The 18,848-nt window shown below is 44.0% G+C and overlaps 2 protein-coding genes across 17 annotated transcripts in view; one reads left to right on the top strand and one right to left on the bottom strand.

Annotated features, from left to right (window-relative positions):
- The window catches only part of DOCK7 (dedicator of cytokinesis 7), a 90,549-nt gene that overhangs the window by 37,119 nt on the left and 34,582 nt on the right, over positions 1-18,848 (bottom strand). For all 16 annotated transcript variants that reach the window (XR_014853657.1, XM_085067441.1, XM_085067442.1 and 13 more), the window contains exons 15-20: positions 3,754-3,871; positions 2,931-3,001; positions 2,098-2,236; positions 1,811-1,912; positions 1,470-1,556; positions 505-736 (exon numbers count right to left, since the gene is read on the bottom strand). Coding sequence is in view for 15 of the 16 variants with exons in the window: in XM_085067441.1 (XP_084923567.1) it covers positions 505-736; positions 1,470-1,556; positions 1,811-1,912; positions 2,098-2,236; positions 2,931-3,001; positions 3,754-3,871 (749 nt within the window). In the remaining variant the exon portion in view is untranslated. The remainder of the gene's footprint in view (positions 1-504; positions 737-1,469; positions 1,557-1,810; positions 1,913-2,097; positions 2,237-2,930; positions 3,002-3,753; positions 3,872-18,848) is intronic.
- Positions 9,319-18,670, top strand: ANGPTL3 (angiopoietin like 3). Its single transcript, XM_085067449.1, has 7 exons — positions 9,319-9,899; positions 10,967-11,077; positions 11,843-11,960; positions 12,640-12,753; positions 13,946-14,041; positions 15,575-15,847; positions 17,202-18,670. Exons 1-7 carry the CDS (start codon positions 9,402-9,404, stop codon positions 17,381-17,383), a joined length of 1,392 nt encoding a protein of 463 aa, XP_084923575.1. The 5' UTR covers positions 9,319-9,401; the 3' UTR covers positions 17,384-18,670.

Raw genomic sequence — 18,848 nt, 5'->3', positions numbered from 1 at the left:
ACAACTATTTTTAAAGCAGTCTTCCATACTTATATTCCACCACGTCCAAACTCAGATTTCCTACCAAAAAATCAGCAAAAACTGCTCTTTTAAACACTAAGGATCTAATCCTGACTTCCACTTGAGATTTTTTTGTACTGCCAGAGCACAGCCCTTCACAGGGAGCAAAATGAGGGATTATTCTTTCTGATTGTCAGGATGGAGACACCTTAACAAGCTAAAAACATGCTGAGCATCCAGCTCAGGAAAATCAGGCTCCTTTCTGGTGCCTCAACTTGGACACCAAATTACCAGCCCTCCTTGGAAGCTTCATATTAAATATTGCTCCTGTGTATATCACCCCAGATCTGGATGCCAGCATGTTTTATTTGGGAGACATGTGGTATATTAGCGGCACTAAAATAAAGCATAAAAATGGACTTTTTTATTTCTACATAAATATGATCAAATTGGAAGTGTCAAACTTTCAGCTATGTAATTCTCTATAAAACTTAAATAAAATACCTATTTGGCCTGCAATGACAGGAGGTCTTACTACCAGAAGGATCAGTTTGTCAAGCAGGAGATGAAGAAATCGCACTACCGGCTCCAGTTGAGAGGAATTTAAAGCTGAAATGCTGCTCTTCAGTTCATTTTCCAAGTTGTTTTCCATAATTCTCATGTCTCCTATTCGCACAGGGAACATGTGCTCATCCAGAGCATGGACAAGTGCAAAGAACTTGTCAAGGTAAGGGTCCTACAACAAGCAAAAAGCCAATAATCAGCAAGAATCTGCAAAAGTAATTCTATTTTCTATGGATTTGTGCCTCATGGATGAGTTTTCGCCCTCATTTTTTCCTATCTGAATATTTTATCTCACAAAATTAGTAGAAATTCAAAATCTTTGAGAGATTTGCCCATATTTAATTCTAGTTTAGAAGTTCTCAGGGCAAAACCAGAGGACCCACAGGCTGTGCATCCTTAGAAAAACAGACAAAAATGCACTAAAATCACACTACTCTTTACAGCACAAATAAAATGCACAAACCCCATCGAAATGACACAGCGGGAATTAATAAAACAAAAGCTGAAATGATTAAACAAAATGACTGTCATCTTTCAGATCAAAGACAAACACAGGGAAAATACAGGGAGAAACAAAAGATGAGGAGGGGAAGGGGAAGAACAAGAAAACATAATTTGCCTGGGCTAAGTTAGAGCTGTTGCCCCAAACACAACAGTCTGAGGTCTGCAAACACTGTTGGCCATTCACCCCTCTGTGAATAAAGGCCAAACTCCTCATATTTTTAAGCAGAACTTCTCAAATATACTCACAGCAGAACGTGGAAAAACAGGTCTGCTGGCTCAGAACTGAAAATGAGATTGTAATTTCACTACAAGGGGTTGTTACACCCTTCACAGCATCAACTCTGACAGCGTTTCAACTGTCAGAAGAGTATTTTATTGCAGTGCCTGCTCTTGACATCTACCTGAGTGTGGAGGGATGACACAGCAACCACTTCTACGTTGAAAACCCCTTTGTGGTTATCCACCCACTTCATCCCAGGGAGAGGAACCTGCAGGTGGAGAGAAGAACGAGAGAGGATGTGACAGAGAGCAGAGGTAAGGCTCTGCTAATTACAGCTGCCATTTATTTTCATTTATTTTGGTCAGATCACACACCCATACCCACACACAAACACTAGAATTCTTTCTAAGTTTAACAGTATTTAAGAAAGAAATAAATTCACACACAGATATCTACACATGCATCCTCTCACTTTTCAACACATATATTCTGCTGATTTTCAGCATGCAGAACTCAGCTCACCTCTGGAGAAAGCACTGAATAGGCCTGTGGTGGTTTTTCCAATGAAACAGGAAGACAGAACTGACCTGTCTTTAACCTGCCGTTCTGGAGCATCGGGATCCACTGCAAGGAGAGTGAAACAACAAAAACACACATTTCTTATGGCTTCCTTGAGCTCTGCAGGCTTGGCTGCCAGTTTCTCAAACTCTGCAATGGGATATGAGTTGACAGGGATGCTGAACAAAGTGCCAGCAAATGAGTTTGAATGTATCCTGTGCTGAAAAATGTAAAGATGGAAAGACACTCACAGTGTATCCGACTGGAGTCTCCAGGGGTGTGTTTTGTTTTTGTTGGCAACTGACGTGGTAGAAAGTAAAAAGCAGGTGGTGGTGGTCTGTCAAAGTGGCTGGAAGCTTAATCTTGATTTCCTCGTGAAAATCAGGAGATCTGGGCAGAGAGCAGAGCTGAGTCATCCACAGTGCTTTGCTACCTTGTGCTTGAGACTGAACCCTTTGAGTTAAATGATCTGCAGGAAAGGGAGTACATGGGCGACCCCAAGGGCTTAAAGCTTCATTTTCTGATCACCAAGGACTGGAAAAAATTCCAATTCACAAAAAATGGGCAGCAGCCTCCTCCTCACACAGGCAATCTGAACCACATGAGCCATGAACTCTTGTCTCAATGTGGAAACTGCCACAACCCCGACCTGCAGGACAGGAATGTCCCCTGAACAGCTGCAAAGCCCAAGATGTTCCTGCTGGATTCAGCACTGCTCACCCCAGCTGAAATGGAATTCTTTTCAAGACCAAGTAGTTCCAATTTGTAACTAAAGTTTAAAAGGCATCAAGAAAACAATGGGGCTCCTGCTAATGTGAGTTTGCAACATAAATCTTCACAACTGCTGACTGGAAGTTGTACTTGGAGCATCTGCTGAGCTGGGCTACGTGCTCAGGATCACACAAAGCTCATCTGTACCACAACAAACAAAGACTCTGTCTCCCACTTGTCACAAAACTCCAAGGACAGCATCAACTGGCACTGCAGTCACTGTGAGTGCTGTCCAGACACTGATTGTTAAATAATTAACACCAGGACAGTCACTGGTGAGTAACTCCATTTCCACACTGGTTGTGTGTTTTACCTGTTGTGATACACCACAGCTGTGTATGCTTCTTTGGAAAACTCAGGACAGCTGGATTTGCCAAAGATGACCTGCAAAAAGAGAAAAAAAATCACAGAAACACCCCTATAAAACTGTGCCAGGAATTTGTTCCATAATCCTCCAGAGGCATTTAGAGCTCCATTCACCACTCAGTGCATCTGTACAGTGACACCTGCTTGCTCCCTGCCCCTTCACTTACAGGCAGCACTTCACTCAGTCACTGAGGAGGCACAATTTTAACAACCCCAGTGGCACACAGACACAGGTAAGGCAGAGGAACTGATGGATGGAACCATCCCTACCCAGATCCTCTCCAAGCAGGGATCACTTCTGCCCTGAACACAAGGCTGCCAACTTCAATTTTTTTTGGCACGGAAGCAAAGTTTCTATTCCAACTACAAGCAGTGTCCACTGCAAATAGAGAATCCCAGAATTAATTGGGTTTAAGGGACCTAAAGTCCATCCCACTCCACCTCTGCCATGGCAGTGACACCTTCCCCTGTCCCAGGCTGCTCCAAGCCCTGTCCAGCCTGGCCTTGGACACTTCCAGGGATGGAGAATCCAAAATCTCTCCACTCAAATCCATGCCAGGGCCTCATCTCCCTTAAACAATCTCAGATTAAAATTTCACTGTCACCTCGCAAACTCTACACAAATGCACTCTTTGCTCTGAAACACCACAATTTTACATTCCTCTGAACTTGTTCTTTCGGGATCTATTTCAGTGAGGTTTTAACCCAGGGACTTCCTGACTGCGAGGAGTGCTCTGCCCTTGCCATGGAGCACAAAGCACGTCCCTCACCGGCATGGCATTGCTGGGATCCTCTCCATACATGAACTGCACTTTCACTGTGATGTTCCTGGCAGATCCCTGGCGGTTGGCAAAGTTAAGGCTCTGTGGATACACATAAAGGAGATTCCTGCAAGAGACAAAAGAATCAGGTGGTGAGAGGAGTCACACCTTTAGTAATGCTGTTACTGAAACCTCTGTGGAAACAAAGTGAAGGGTTTGACATTTTCCATTCTCTCCAATGCAGTGCACACCCAGACAAACAATTTGATAATGACCCCTTATTTCAGACATCAAAAGACAATTTTTAAACTCTCATCGTATTTTGAAATAGCTCCTGCTCAGAAGGGTACTTGAAAAATAAATCTAAAAATTTCCCAGTGATTTTACAATGTGAGAAGTTCAAGTGGAAAGAAAACATATGAATACAGAAACTTTATTTACTTCTACTTCATATACTTTATTTGCTCAACACAGAGCAGCTGGTTTCTGTTAAATACTTTTTGTGGCTTATCCTTTTTTTTTTTTTTTAATTTCTTTTTCTTATTTAAATTCTCTGACATCAGGATGACTTCAGGTTCCATTTCTCCTCTGAAAACGGATTGAACTAAATGGATATGTGTAGCTTCAGGTAATGACAACATTCCCAGGTATCTAAAGAACTTCTTCAAAGGCTGAAGGAATAAAGTGCTCATCACATCCACAGGGGATGTGGCAGAATGTAATGGGAGGAAACTGCAGCACAGGAGATTTAGGTTAAGCACAAGGAAAAATGTTGTGGCTGTAAGGAGAGTTAAAGCAGTAAAACCAATTGCCTTGGAGGGTGTGAAATCTCCATTTTCTGGTGGGTTCTGAGGATAGGTAAGGCAGAAACCCTCCAGTTGGGTTTAAGGACAACCTCAACCTTCACTGGGCAGGGGACACATTCTGGAAACCCCAACCAGCCCATTTCTGCAAGTCTGTGATAATATTAACAGCCATGAGATTTAAAATTCTGCAGTATTTCCTGTCCTCTGAGCCCTGCTGGGCCCTTGCCAACAAGATGAAAGTTGGATTCACACTTCATTAGCAAAACTGTCCACTACAAACCCCTGCCTGTCCTACAAGCAAGTAATTCAGAACCTTTAGAAAGTCCCTTGATGCTTTTTTAAAGACAAACAAAGGCAACAGCCCCCAGACTTTTCCACTCACCACTCAGTTATTCAAAGGAAATGAACCTTCTTTTGCTCCCCAACAAGTGAAAATGTATGAGTTGTTACACCTCTTTAAAAAACCAGCCTGGAAATCCCTAATCCATCTCCCACACAGCCCTGCCCACTATGCCAGCACCATTCCCCCTTGGACAGGAGAGCTCCTCCAGCTCCAACCAGAGGATCCAGGAGGGATGCTCACATGGAAGCTCAGTGAGATCTTCATTTGCAGCTCTCAGGGATGAAGGACTGGCACATTATATTCTACCCAAACACTGCAGAACCGACCCTGTAACACCCCTGGCTTGTGAGACAAGAGGAAAAAGAGGTTCCCTTCCCTCAGGGAACTATTCAGGGGATCTGAACACAATTTGTAAGTAGTTTCCAACTGTTCCTTGTCCCACAGAGACAGCAGACACCAGATGGGCACAGAGAAGTGAAGTGAGGAGCACAGCAGGACAACATTTAAGGCATAATAAAGCAGCTGCTGTCGAGTGCTGGCAGCAGGAGGTTGAAAACAAAAAGACTCTTTTTTGGATTCTCAGGAGGGCGGTAACTCAGGGAAGCTACCTGGTGCCTTTTAGATGCCAGGAGTTTCCAAAACACCTGCACAAGTGGGAGAAGCTCCTGGAGCAGCAGCTGCAAAGGGGGGGGCTGCCCTTGGCTGCCTGAAATGGCACCAAGGACAATATTTTGGCTAGTGAACCCCAGCCAAGGCCCTGGTTCTGATGGCAGTTCCATTTGCTCCCCAAACTGTCCCATTTATCCAGACACAGCCAGTGCTGTTCCTAAGGAATTCCCAACGAGCAGTCCAGCTGTGCAGCTCCAGGGATATTCAGGGCAGCCTTAGGAACCAGGCTCTGCTTCACCCCTGCAGGCAGAGGAATAAGCTTAGCTGGCAAGTGGGAATTTCTTCCCTCTCAAGTCCTTCATGGTGAATTAAGTTTTTGAATCCCATCCCCACTGGTCACTTTGCCAAATCAATGCTCTCCTGTTATTTCAGAGGGGGCCTGGGCCATTTTTGTGACTCTCCTAAATTACTTTGTTCTGCCATGAATACATTTGCTGCTTGATGTTCTTTTAAAGATGAAAATGGATATGAAAATTTACTCTAAAATGTACCTTGCTCATAAAACTTTTATTAAGTATTATTAGCGCTTAAGAGAAGGATTTAAGGTATTTGTGAAGGCAGGCTACAGGATCCCTATATTAAAGGCAGTCCTATGCTTAGGATTGATTTATGCTGAGCAAAGGGACAGGTTGTTCCTCTCTCCACTGCTTTCAAGCCCTCATTAAGGGCATTTCACTGGGAAGAAGCTCTTATTGCTTATGGGATTTCAGATGCCCAGATCCCACTGTAATAGGGGACAGAAGGATGCTCCCCCCTTGTTCAGGAAGCCTCTCTCCAGAAGGTTTCCTATTCCAGGCATCTTTCCTGTAAGGAAAATTTACATAGAAAGAAGGCAAAAATATCCCCAGCTTCCAAAGCAGAATGTGACCCCAAATGAAAAATCCTGCTTTACCTCACCATGGAATCCCAGAATGGGTTTGGGTTGGAATGGATGTTAAAGATCACCTCATCCCACCCCTGCCATGGCAGGGACACATTCCCCTGTCCCAGGTGTTCCATGTCCTGTCCAGCCTGGCCTTGGACACTGCCAGGGATCCAGGAGCAGCCACAGCTTCTCTGGGCACCCTGTGCCAGGGCCTCAAACCTTCACAGGGAGGAATTTATTCCCAATATCTAATCCAATCTAAACCTACTCTCTTTTGGGTTAAAACCATCATCTTGTCCTGTGCCTCCAGGCCATTGTCCCCAGTCCCTCTCCAGCTCTCCTGGAGCCCCTTTAGGGACTGAAAGAGGCTCTGAGGTCTCCCCAGAGCCTTCTCTTCTCCATCCCCAGATCTCCCAACCTCTCTTCTTCCCTACATCATTAAAAACCTCAGATCCTCCTGTCTGAACACAGTTACAGGACTGATGGCTGAGAAAGGGACAGGAACATTATAAATGTCTTGATTTCCATCAATAAAAGTTTCAGCCAGGAGCTTTAAACCCAAGGGCTTGTGTTTGGAGCTTCTGTTAAAATGTTATGCCAAATGTATGCAAAGCTTATCCTATTATCTCAAACAGATCTCAAAAGTACTTTTACTTCCATAAAATAAATTGCTAAAGTGCAAAGGCTTCCCAAGCCATGGAAATAATGGCACCAGGCACTCCTCTAAATATTTATGTAATGTGATTGCAGCCATTTTGCAAAATCCTTCATAAAGGCATTAAAACATTAAGAGCTTCTCCTAACTCTTAGAGGGAATTTCTAACTATTATGAAAATTTCCCTTTTCTGTAAAACCCAGAGACCTTTTTCTTTGCTTTATTCCTACCATAAAAATCATTTAAAGCCCATATAATCAGGGTCAGCCAGGTGCATGAAAGATCTTCAGGATCATGTTTGTTATATACATCTTTTCCTGACTGGGCTGACAACTCTCACAGGCAGGATTCCCACTTAGGCTCTCCACAGCTCCTGAATCTGATGGTTTAATCATGCCAGAGGCTTTTCTCCTCTCTGCTTTCCTGTGTCCCACTTTTCTTATGGACTCTGTTGTGACATCTAGGGGTGTTTTCTAGTGAGCTTAGCACTGCCTGACTTCACTAGCCTTGGCATTAATATGGAAATGTGCTCGGCAGCTAATTAGTGCTTCATTAATACTGGACATCAGGGCCTTTTGACCACCTTTTCCCTGTGGAAAAAAAACCTCTTCCACAGGTTTGAGCAGCACATTGGAAACACAGGAGCTCCTCAGGCTGTAAAACCTGATAAAATGTCTGATCCCCACTTGCTTGGTCATTGCTATTTCCTGAGTAACTTCCTCTATTTTTCTAAAGACTAAGCCAAGAATAAAGATTTTGGGGGATGATGGGGTTAGGAAGAATTCAAACCTATGTAGAACAGACCAGAAAGATTTCTTGCATTAAATAGTTAAAAGAGAAAATTATTCATTTGAAACCACATAAAACCAAAGCCACAGAAATACTGTGAAGTGGACTGAAGAAAGTCTATACATTTGTTTTGTTTTAATTTAACAACCAGTTCTTCAAGTTTTGCAGCCCAAAATTCCCCTGTCAGATGCCAGAGAAACAATTTAGAATTGTTTCTTTGAAGGAATCCTCATTCTGCCCAGAGCTGAGCTTGATCATCTCCCTGCTCCTGCTGTTTTTCCATACTTTGGATATTCCAGTAATTCTGATCCCAATCCTACTGACAAAAAATATTCTCCAGCAATTAATTTGAGACCTAAAATACTTTCACAGTATTTCATTAAGAGTGGGGAGGTTACCAGCATTATTATCAGCCCTTCAAAACATTCAACATATAAGACAAACCTTCATTTTTCAAACTTTTTTTCTATGAATGCTACATATCATACCTGCATATGTACACAAAAAAAAGAACAAACAGTCCAGGGGAAGAATTCCTAAACATACAAGAATTTAGCAAAAACCTGAAAGCTCTCCAAAGTACAGATTATATTACACAATCCTTGATTCTGATTTCTTGGATTGCTATGAATGAGTCCAGAAAGAGAAATCCCTTTCACTCACACTGCAATAGTACCCAAAAAAATCTATGTTTCCATGCAGGGACCCACTGCAGAACTGGGCATTCATTGCAGAGCACTTGCAGCCTTTCTTTATGCTGTGTGAATCTTAAACAGCAAAAAGAATGGTAAGGTGAGAAACCCAAGTGAGGTATTATTTATCTCACCCACCTCTGGAAAGCAGCTCTTAAAAAATAAGTTTTATATGGTGTAAATTACTGCACAAACCTTAACACAGTAGAATCACATCCAGGCAATCTCTGGACCTAATTCCCTCTTTCTCACTTAATCTGAGCTGGGTGACAAGTAAATCCACTGCAGCACAATGAGTTACATCAGAAAACGGCCCAAGATGAAAATCAAGTTGTGTGAATCATCTGGGAATATTTTGCCCTTCCACAGCTCATCAAGGAGCTTCACACCCTGAATGTCCAGTGCTCCTAAACATGGCAAACTCTTTCACACTCCTGAGGCAAAAAAGGAATCAACAACACAAACAAGGAGCCATTTCAGAGCTCATCACGATTATGACCCAAAATTAATCTATTAAAAAGAGTTGTGTGAAAAACGCCGTGCCATCAATAACATTTTACACCAGAAGGGCTGGCAGATGGAAAAGTTCAGAACCAGTTTAATCAGCAACGTGCCTGTCTCTCAATTTTATCTTCCCAGGTATCAACCTACATTCAGGAGAGGTTACACTCGTTCAAACACAACACAGCTTAATGATCAACCCGCCGCTCTGCCTCTCCTAAAATGAAGAGGGGTATAAATAGATCCAATTCTGCCACCCAGAACAGCCACCCAGCAGCACAAACCATCACTGGGAAAAGCCTCTGCACCCCGAGCAGAAAGAATCGGGGCAGGAAACATGAAGATTATCCCAGTTTTACTATTCCTGGCCCCCCTGGCTCTCCCAGCTAGAGCTGACAAGGATTTTTTTTCCGTCGGTTCCGCTGGATCTCCCGAAACAAAATCAAGATTTGCAATGTTGGATGACGTCCGAATCTTGGCCACTGGGCTCCTCCAGCTGGGGCACGGCCTGAAAGACTTTGTCCAAAAAACCAAAGGGCAGATGAATGACATCTTCCAGAAACTTTACATTTTCGACAGGTCCTTTTACGAGCTCTCCCTGCAAACCAGCGAAATCAAGGAGGAAGAGGAACAGCTCCGGCAAACCACGGCCAGGCTGCAAATCAACAACGAGGAGATGAAGAATCTCTCGCAGGAGATGAACCTGAAGATTGAAGACCTCATACAAAACAAAATCCAGCTGCAGGAGCAAGTGTGGGGACTGGAGGACAAGGTCACCAAACTGGCCATTATCCAGCCTTCGATGCAAGAGACAAAAGAGATTTCTTCACTCAAAGTAAGTGACATGTGAAAGGCTCTGACACACAGAGCCAAAATACACTGTCATGCCATGAGCAGCAGTTATGCAATAGAACCTTTCCCTTGCTCCTCACTCGAATACTACTGTGCATTTGGAGAAATAAATCACTGTTAACAACCTTAAAAAAAAAACCACAAACCTGTCTTACTCTGACAGTGTTAATTTTGCAGTGAAATTCCCCAGTGAAATCAGTGAGAAACTGTAAAATTCTAAAACTCTGTATCATTTCCTGTATTTTTCTGCAAACAAATTTTAAGGAATTTTGTAATCACGATGATAAAAGTTTTGCAATCGGGAAAACGCTGTGATTCCCAAGCACATGGTTTCGTATGTTATCACCTCATCCCAAATCAATGCAGTAGGAATTGCCTGCTAAGTGCAGAAAAAGGCGCTTAAACCTTTAGAGAGGGGCATTCATGGCATCTGTAGGACCTCCAGAATCAAAGAAACTTATATTTGTTAATAAAATTAATGCTAATCATGCAAGTAGTTGGGTGGGTATAAGGTTTTCTATGGATAAGGAAATATTAACTGTATTCTGTAGAAGCATAAAAAGGCCAAGCAACTGGTATGAGAAAATACTGGATGTTTGTGTCACAGAAGAAAGATGAATCCTGATCTCTCAAATCCCAAGAGAATACCCTAAATGCTGGGAATTTTTCCCTTTTTTGATCAGTGCCATGCATCTAGTTTGAATGAAGGGCCAATTCCACAGAATATAATTGCTCCGGATGCAAAAACAGAAGGAAAATGGCAATTAAAAAAAAGTCTACAAAGCTGCCAGTAGCTTGTCTCAAAAAAACAGGTGTTCACATCAGAAGCAAAGCAATTTTTCCCTTTAGAGGTTAAGCAGGCAAACCTTTGGAGCTGGACTTTGATGATTCTTGCAGGTCCCTTCCAGTTAGGGATATTCCATGATTAGGGAAAAGGAAGGTCTATGTTTAATAGTTTGTGCCTCTCAAAACTGGCCTAAGCACCAGAGTTACAGAGCAGCACCACTCTGAAGGTCTTTTGCTGCTTCTAACCCTCCTCCCTGACCTCAGGCTTTCGTGGAGCAGCAGGACAATGACATCAAGCAGCTCCTCAAGATCGTGGAGGATCAGCACATGCAGCTGGACAGGCAGCACAACCAGATCATGGAGCTGGAGGACAAGGTAAGCAACCAGCTCTGCTTCTCTTTCCATCTCTCCTGACACTGAGGGGGTCCAGGGCCCCACCAGCCATGGGGTCAGGCATCCCCTGGTCAGTTTGGGGTGGAGAGGAAGGTGAGGATCATTTTGAGGCTCCTTTTTGGGGGAGAGGCTGCTGTGCTGCCAGGCAGCAGCTACGGCCAAGCTTTGAGATCTTCTCCCTCAGCACCAGGCTGCTGCATTTTCTGACTGCTAATTTTGGGGGGTTTTCTCTTATTATTTATCATATTATTGTTCGTCCATTGGTCTTGAAGTCTCATTATTTTCTACCTCTTTCTTCATTTCCAATATCCACTCCTAGAGAGGAAGTCCAACATGTGTCACTGTAACATGGCATAACCAATGTGCTCATGTTAAATTTATCCCTAAGACAAAGCTATGAAAGGAAAATGCATTTCAGCCTAAGGAGCTGTGGGTTCTGTGCTCTTTAGCTGTTGGTATTATTAGTCTAAGTGATGTCACCTGAGGAAATAAGTTCAATCTGTTTGCCCATCAAGGTGCACCACATGAGGATGGGTCATTTCCTACCCTGTCTGAGCACAGTTGGCATTCCCACACCTAAAATCCACCAGCATGGAGCTAAAGTTATTTTTATGTGGTGAATTGGGTATTCTAAAGGATTACACTCATAAGGAAAAATATTTTCTGCATGTCATTGTTCAGCTTGATGCATGAATCTCACCATTTCAGAGCCTCAGGAAATTAACAGTGCAATTCTTGCTCTTCCAGCTAAACCACATAGAGCTGCAGGAACTGCTGGAGAATTCCTTCCCAGGGGAGCACCAGGAACCAGAGCTCATCCCCTCTGCTGTGCACAAGCCCACAGCTGGGACACACAGAGCTGATGGTGAGACCCCAGCCCTGAGATGGGACTACAGCAGCACACTCTGCATTCCCACTATCCTCTGGGAAAGCCTTGGATTGGTTTTTGGGAGTCAAAGACTAAAAGTAGATTTTTATGTTATACACACTGGGCTGTGGGAAGGAACTAGATTTCCTTCTTTGGAAAAAAATGTCATTATCTATTTAGCCCCACTCCAGCTGCACTTGTCTCTGGGGTGACACACAGCAACAATATCCAAAAATGCAGTAATATTCCCCTCTTGTAAACATGCTGTGACCATCCTTTTACTAATGCCTGCCTTGCAGAGCCTGAACAGAGAACTCATTTACTTCACACTGGCTAATTACAAGATTTAGAAGACCTTGGTTTGAAGTTAAAAGGCACTGGTGAAGTATAGCAGTGGGAATGGTATTTACTGGGAGCTTTACAAGGGGTAGGAAAGTCCGTTTGCCAGAGCTTAGTCTTAGGCCTTAGAAACTTTTCAAAATCCTCCAAACTGGCTTAAAAAACACAGTCAGTCCAACCTTGGCAGCTGTATACTGTTATGCCCAAAGCAGTCTGCCAGTTCAATGACATTTATTGTAAAATAAGATTACCAATATGATCATTCTGCTATTTTTTTAATGGTTCTCAGCTCCCCACATCCCAGGCAGGATTTCTAACAGGCTGTTTGCTTTCCCAGGTGCTGCTGCTGACTGCACTGCTCTCTATCACACTGGGATGAAGGCCAGTGGGGTTTACACTATTCAGCCCAATGGCTCAGAAGCATTCAATGTCTCCTGTGAAATGAAATTTGGTAAGAGCTGTGCCAGCAAAAGTCTAATTTTCACAGATATATCTTCCTCTAAGCCAAACAATCGTGTCTCATCCCAAAGTATACACAAATTATGAAAAGGTTTTGTATCTTCATTTCTCTTAGTGGCCTGTCTGCTCTGAACTCAGGTTTCCCATATCCTGAATTCTCCATATCATTGCTCTCATTCTTTATTCCCCTCTGGTTTATCCTAAGGAAAGGACATTCAATCCTATGACATAAATTAAGTCTATCCCAACCCAAGCCCCTTTAGCTGTAATGACAATGGTCATTATAAAAGCCATTATGTGGCAACCATGATTGGATTTCCCAAAGAAAAGCAAGCAGTAAACAATTTGCTTTTACAAAAGTACAATTTTGTTCCATTAACAGGGGCTGCTTTAGACTTAGCTGTGCCAAACTAGCCCAGAGAAGTGAGTCCTGGGGCCAGGATTCCTGTGCCATGCTTGGGTGGCTCAGCCTGGCATCCTTAGGCACACATTTGTCATGTCACCCACCCGAGCTCACCTTCCCAAGGAACCCATGTCTGTTCCTTTAGCCACCAAGATCTCACACAGCTTGGCCAGTTCACTCACCCCCTGCTTTTCCTGCATCCTGCAGAGCTGCTCTGTGCCTGTGCTGCCCAGTTTCCCTGCCCAACACTTTCTCCCCCAGTGCCCCTGGAGTGCTGGGGACATGTGGGGTCACCTCACGTGGTGGGATGTGCAAACAGAGCTCCCAGGGCTGCCCTCTGCACAAAGCTCCTTTGCTAACATTTGGGGAGCTGCTGGATGAGGCTGTCATGACCTGGGCTCAGGAGGAAGAAAGACCTTCCTGGAGCTCCAGCATGGACACAAGCCTGGCACCTCCTCCCTGTCCCCCAGCTGGGCCAGCAGCCAAGCACTATCAGCAGTGGCTGACCATCTGATCCAATGTCTGGGGCTCCAGACATTATCCATTTCTCCATCTCTCAGCCCTCATAAACAAGTGAAATCCAATTAAGGCAGCCTGACAAAGTAACTCTGTGAGTGGAACCACTCTGGGTGTGGCTGAGGACACTAAAACAGCCCCAGTGTTTGAATTCCCTTAATGAAGATTTTAATTCATTCTACCTATAAACTGGAGCACCCAGAGCACACTGAGGGACAGGCAGGGACACCAAGCCCAAGTTGTGACTTATTTCCCTTTTTCACAGGCACTGCCTGGACAGTAATCCAGAAGAGAGTGGATGGATCACTGGATTTCAACCAAACTTGGGATGCCTATGCAAATGGTTTTGGTGACCTCAATGGTAAATATGCCCTTTTTTGTGTCTTTTGGTATCAAGTGATTTGAGAAGCTGAATCTTCTTATGGAAAGGTGTTCACCTCAGAGCAGACTAAAGCTGCAGGTTACAGCTGATTGATTCATTGGAGCACCAGAAAGTGCTCACTAGAACACACAACTCATAAAATTCTCAAAAACATCCCTTCACATGTGTGTTCAGAAACTGAATCAAGGCCAAAATGCTTTAAACGCTATTTTACTGATATTTTACTATTATAAAAGCATCTCCCAAAGCCTTTAAAATACACACAAAGGCAAAACCTCATGAAGTTGCTGTCACTGCTATCTCTGAACCTTCCTGCAATCCTGTTTGCCTTAAAACCATAACATCAGTTTTTCCAACCTCAGGAGAGCCCAAGGCTGTGTGTGCTCCCCTGAGCAAACACCTCAGGCTTCTGCAGAGTGGCCAATCCCCTCAGTGGCTGGATAGGGTGAGGAAACACCCACATTCCCTTGTTAATCATCAACCCCAAAGAGTTTGTAGCACCAAGCACTGCCCAGCAGCTTCCTTATCCAGAGTATTTTCCTCATACAATGAGATGAGTCTCCTCTGGTTCAGAAAATATTCTGACTTTCTAGGTAGAGCACAAACCTAAACCTCATGAAGATAGGCAGCAACATTGACTTATTTCCACTCTTTTTTACAATAAAGAGCTTCTGTACCACAACCTTTCCCTCAGTTTTGGGACAGGAGCTCACAGCTGAGGGAGACTTTCACCTGTAAAGTTTGTCTGATGCTGCTGGATGCTTTAGATGTTCCAGTTCCCAAATTCTGCACCAAGATGCAGTCACAAGTTTTCAGCGCCAGGTTTTGCAGACAATCTCATTACTGTCAGCTATTCCTACTCAGTGCTGTGCTGCATCTTCTGAGGTGATAAAACAAACCAGGTTACTGCTCCTAACCTGGAAATTAGGGAGTATTTTCCCCAACCATCTTGTCTTCCATGGTTTAAATGCCAGCTGTGTGCATGACACTCACACGTGGCAATTACCTGCACTGATAATAAGCTACTTAATGAATATAATATATGAAACCAATTAAACTAATTATCAGAAATTCCAGCAAAAGAAAAATTCTCTCTGTACACGAGGGTGTCAAACCCCAGTTCAGCTCTGCAGCTCCTTCCTCACCAAATGCAACAATTGCCATTAGATTTTATGTATGTCACTCGCTTCATTTGTCACACACTTCCAATTACACACCTTTTAAATGTCTCCAGCTCCCTCTCAGAGTCTCACACTAGTGGGAAACCTAAAAGGGAGAAGCTCCAGTTCATTTAGAGCTCTTGCTTTTATTGATCATCAGTGTGCAATTAAGCAGAGGTAAACAAAAAGAATGCAGCAGCAGACCTCTGCAAAGATCAACAGTCCCCAAGACTCGAATCACTGATTTAATTAAAGCCATTAATAAAGCCTTTTAAATACTGTATTTTCACACACACTACCTGCAGGTTATCCCTAAAAGCCAATTCAGCATCTCTTTGCTTCAACTTTGCAGAGGAATTCTGGCTGGGCCTGGAGAAGATCTACTCCATCACCCAACAAGGGAATTACATCCTGAGGATTGAGCTGCAGGACTGGAGGGAGAACAGACGTCACATCGAGTACACCTTCAGCCTGGGGGGCTCTGACACCAACTACACCCTGCAGCTGACCAGGATGTCTGGCAGCATTCCCAATGCTCTCCCAGAGCACACAGAGCTGAGATTCTCCACGGCAGACCGTGCTGGGGACACAGCCAGTGACTTCAACTGCCCTGAGAACTACCTAGGTATGCTGGGAATGGCTGCATGGGGGAATTATCTGCTCCAGGAATCTCAGGATTGTGGAATCAGGGGATGGGATGGGATTGAAGGGAGCTTAAAGTCAGCCTTGTTCAGCCCTGACACCTTCTGCTATCTCAGGTTGATCCATCCAACCTGGCCTTGGACACTTCAGGGATGGGGAATCCACATCTCTGCAGACAATCTCAGTCAGGGCCTCACCACCCTCACAGGGAAGAATTTCTTCCCAATATCTCACCTAATATTGCCCTCCTGTGCAAACAACCAACACCAAAAATGAAAAATAAATCCCTGGAATGAGATTCCAGACTCTGAAGCAAAGGGCTGTCCCTCCTCTGATGCTTGGGCTGGTGTGGCAGCCCCAGGTCAGATTATTTGATTTTTTTTTATTTTTTAAATCCAGAAGACAAACTGACTCTTAGCTCCATTTAAACTACAACCCAAAAGTTAATGACAGTGATTTTCCATTCAAAGGCAGGTTTTAGCTGTTTGTCAACTATACACAATCACTCTCAAAAGAGCAAGAGATGCAAGGCTGTGGCCATTGCTCCTTGGAGATAATTTGGTTAAAGGCTTTTTAATTCTTTGATTTTCTAGAGCTTTTATAGTTTGCCAGTTTATAGCTGAAAGCAAACAATGGAAAAAGCAATTAAATGATTAAACCACAGGATACAGAATTGCCCTCCAGCCACCTGCTTCATGCAACAAACACTTGGTATTAGGCTTGAAAACTGTGAATGCCTGAAACAATGCCAAGAGTGTCATCTCGTGTCCAGGGAAGAGCCCCTCATGAAAAGAAAGATATTGAGGGGCTGGAGGGTGTCCAGAGGTGGGAATGGAGCTGGGAAGGGTCTGGAGGGGCTCAGGGAGCTGGGAAAAGAGCTCAGCCTGGAGCAAAGGGCATCAGGGGGACCTTGTGGCTCTGCACAGCTGCTGCCAGGAGGGGACAGCCAGGGGGTCAGGCTGTGCTCCAGGGAACAGGGACAGGAGGAGAGGGAACAGCCTCAAGTTACACCAGAGAAGACTAAGGGAAAACTTCTCCATGGAAAAGGTGAAAGTGCCCAGGGCAGTGCTGAGTCCCCATCCCTGGACAGATTTCAAAGCCCTGTGGATGTGGCACTTGGGGACATGGAGCAGTGGTGGCATTGGCAGTGCTGGGGATGGTTCCACTCAATGACTTTAGAGGATTTTCCCAACCCAAACAATTCAGTGATTTGGGTACCCTGGGTAATTCCCTTTAGCTATAATTTAGGGTCTAAAGGAGTTTTACATTGCAAAGAGGAGCTGTTTGCTCAGAAATAGAGCACAACCAAATGTCTGACATTCCCCTTTGCTCCTCAGGAGGTTGGTGGCACAGTGAGTGTGAGGAAACCAACCTGAACGGGAAATATGTCACACCAAGGTCCAGGGGAAGGCTGGACAGAACCAAAGGCTTGTACTGGAAGCCCAGGAAAGGAAGATATTACCTGCTCAAGTCCACCAAAATAATGATCCACCCAACAGATCTAAAAAGCTTTGACTGAGTGCTCGACCTGCTGCATTTAGTTCAGGACAAACACACTGAACTTTACCACACCAAAGGACTTGAAGCTGTGTTCACCAACAGATCCATGTCCCAATCCATGCCCTGCATGGAGTTTTCTCCAAAACACAAACCTGAGGCACCTGAGGTGGTCTTACAAAATGTTTGGTGAGTCTTGTCATTTCCTCAAGCCCCAAAGTCAACGTGCTACAACTTTTCGTGGAGCTTTTCCCTCCCCAGGATGAGAATTTTAATGCCTGGGAGACAACCTGTCATGTACTGGATAATATTGTTTGGGGGAATGGGTTTTCAGGCTGTGCATTCCTTTCTGGGTTGTGTAGAATGGAAAACAAAAAGTGTTTTCTGGAAACAGAGGGCTGGCAAAACCCTAAGGAAAACGTTTAGGTGTTAATCCACAGGGAAAAAAAAGAAATTTTGTTTCTTGAAGTAGCTAACCGGATGTTTGGCTCATGTTTTTGTTTGTGGAGTGTTTCAATGAGCAAACCAAAGATGGGTAATTCCTCATTTTAGGGCTCTGGGTATTTCCAATTTTCCAGCAGTGTAGCTGAGGCCAATCCATCCTTTTTGGAGCACTGTGCTCCCCCAGCTGCAGGAGTCAGAGCAGTGCTGCCCCTCTGATCCAAAACTGCACACTAACTGCACAACTTGGGCTTCTCACTGCAAGAGCCAAACTTCAAACTTCCTGCAAGGAGGAAGAGATCTGCTCTCCTCACTGAGAGGAATCAGAGCCAAGCCTTGGTGACCTTTTGGTACAACCAACCAAGGAATTGAATAAAGAACCCAGTGAGCACCCAAAAACCACCTTTCACTTAGGGAACAGCTGCTCCAGTGGGTCAAGGGCACCAACCCACCAACCCAGCAGGCACAAAATGTGACAGTGTTGGTCCAAATCCTGGTGACACTCAGGGGACATCCTCAAGGCTGGCCCTGGAAATGCTGCCTGACAAAGCCCCTAACCCTGCAGTTCCATTGAGTCATATTGACTTGTTTAGCTTCCCCACCCCTTGTACAGTGTGGGTTTTTTATCTCAGCCTTGGCAATCACACAGGAAATGGTTTTGGTTGTGATTTGTCAGAGTGAAATTCAATGAACAGAATGTGTGAATTGCAGAAATGCTGCAAAGAAATCCTTTCAGTTCTCACGGGTTTGTAACAAAGGTGAGATCATGCTGTGTTGATTGTTTGTACTGGTTTGCTGTGATGTTAAATTACCTGTCCAATAAATAAACAGACAAATAAAGAAATGGATACAACTTTTCAAAAGACGAGATATGGAGTTTGACTTAACCCTTCTTGTAAGCTTTGATTTGTAACAATCTGGTTTCCATGTAAATTTACAACAAGTAGTAAAGGATTGGGTAAGTTGGTGAAATTACTAGCTGGTGAAGAAAATTCCACTCAGACATGTAATGTCTTCAAAGATACGGGGAAAAAGCTTTAAATTAA

Source organism: Lichenostomus cassidix, chromosome 8 (assembly GCF_008360975.1).
Source record: "Lichenostomus cassidix isolate B80296 chromosome 8, HeHo_3.0, whole genome shotgun sequence".
NCBI classification, from domain to species: domain Eukaryota; kingdom Metazoa; phylum Chordata; class Aves; order Passeriformes; family Meliphagidae; genus Lichenostomus; species Lichenostomus cassidix.
The sequence above is the reverse complement of the archived record's forward strand: the minus strand, read 5'-3'. Positions and strand labels throughout refer to the sequence as shown.

Bases quoted from the DNA above. Each gene is read 5' to 3' on its own strand.
- ANGPTL3 (XM_085067449.1), top strand. From the start codon at position 9,402: ATGAAGATTATCCCAGTTTTACTATTCCTGGCCCCCCTGGCTCTCCCA. The intron at 12,754-13,945 runs GTAAGAGCTGTG...CCTTTTTCACAG, and splicing joins CTCCTGTGAAATGAAATTTG to GCACTGCCTGGACAGTAATC. The intron at 15,848-17,201 runs GTATGCTGGGAA...TTTGCTCCTCAG, and splicing joins CTGCCCTGAGAACTACCTAG to GAGGTTGGTGGCACAGTGAG.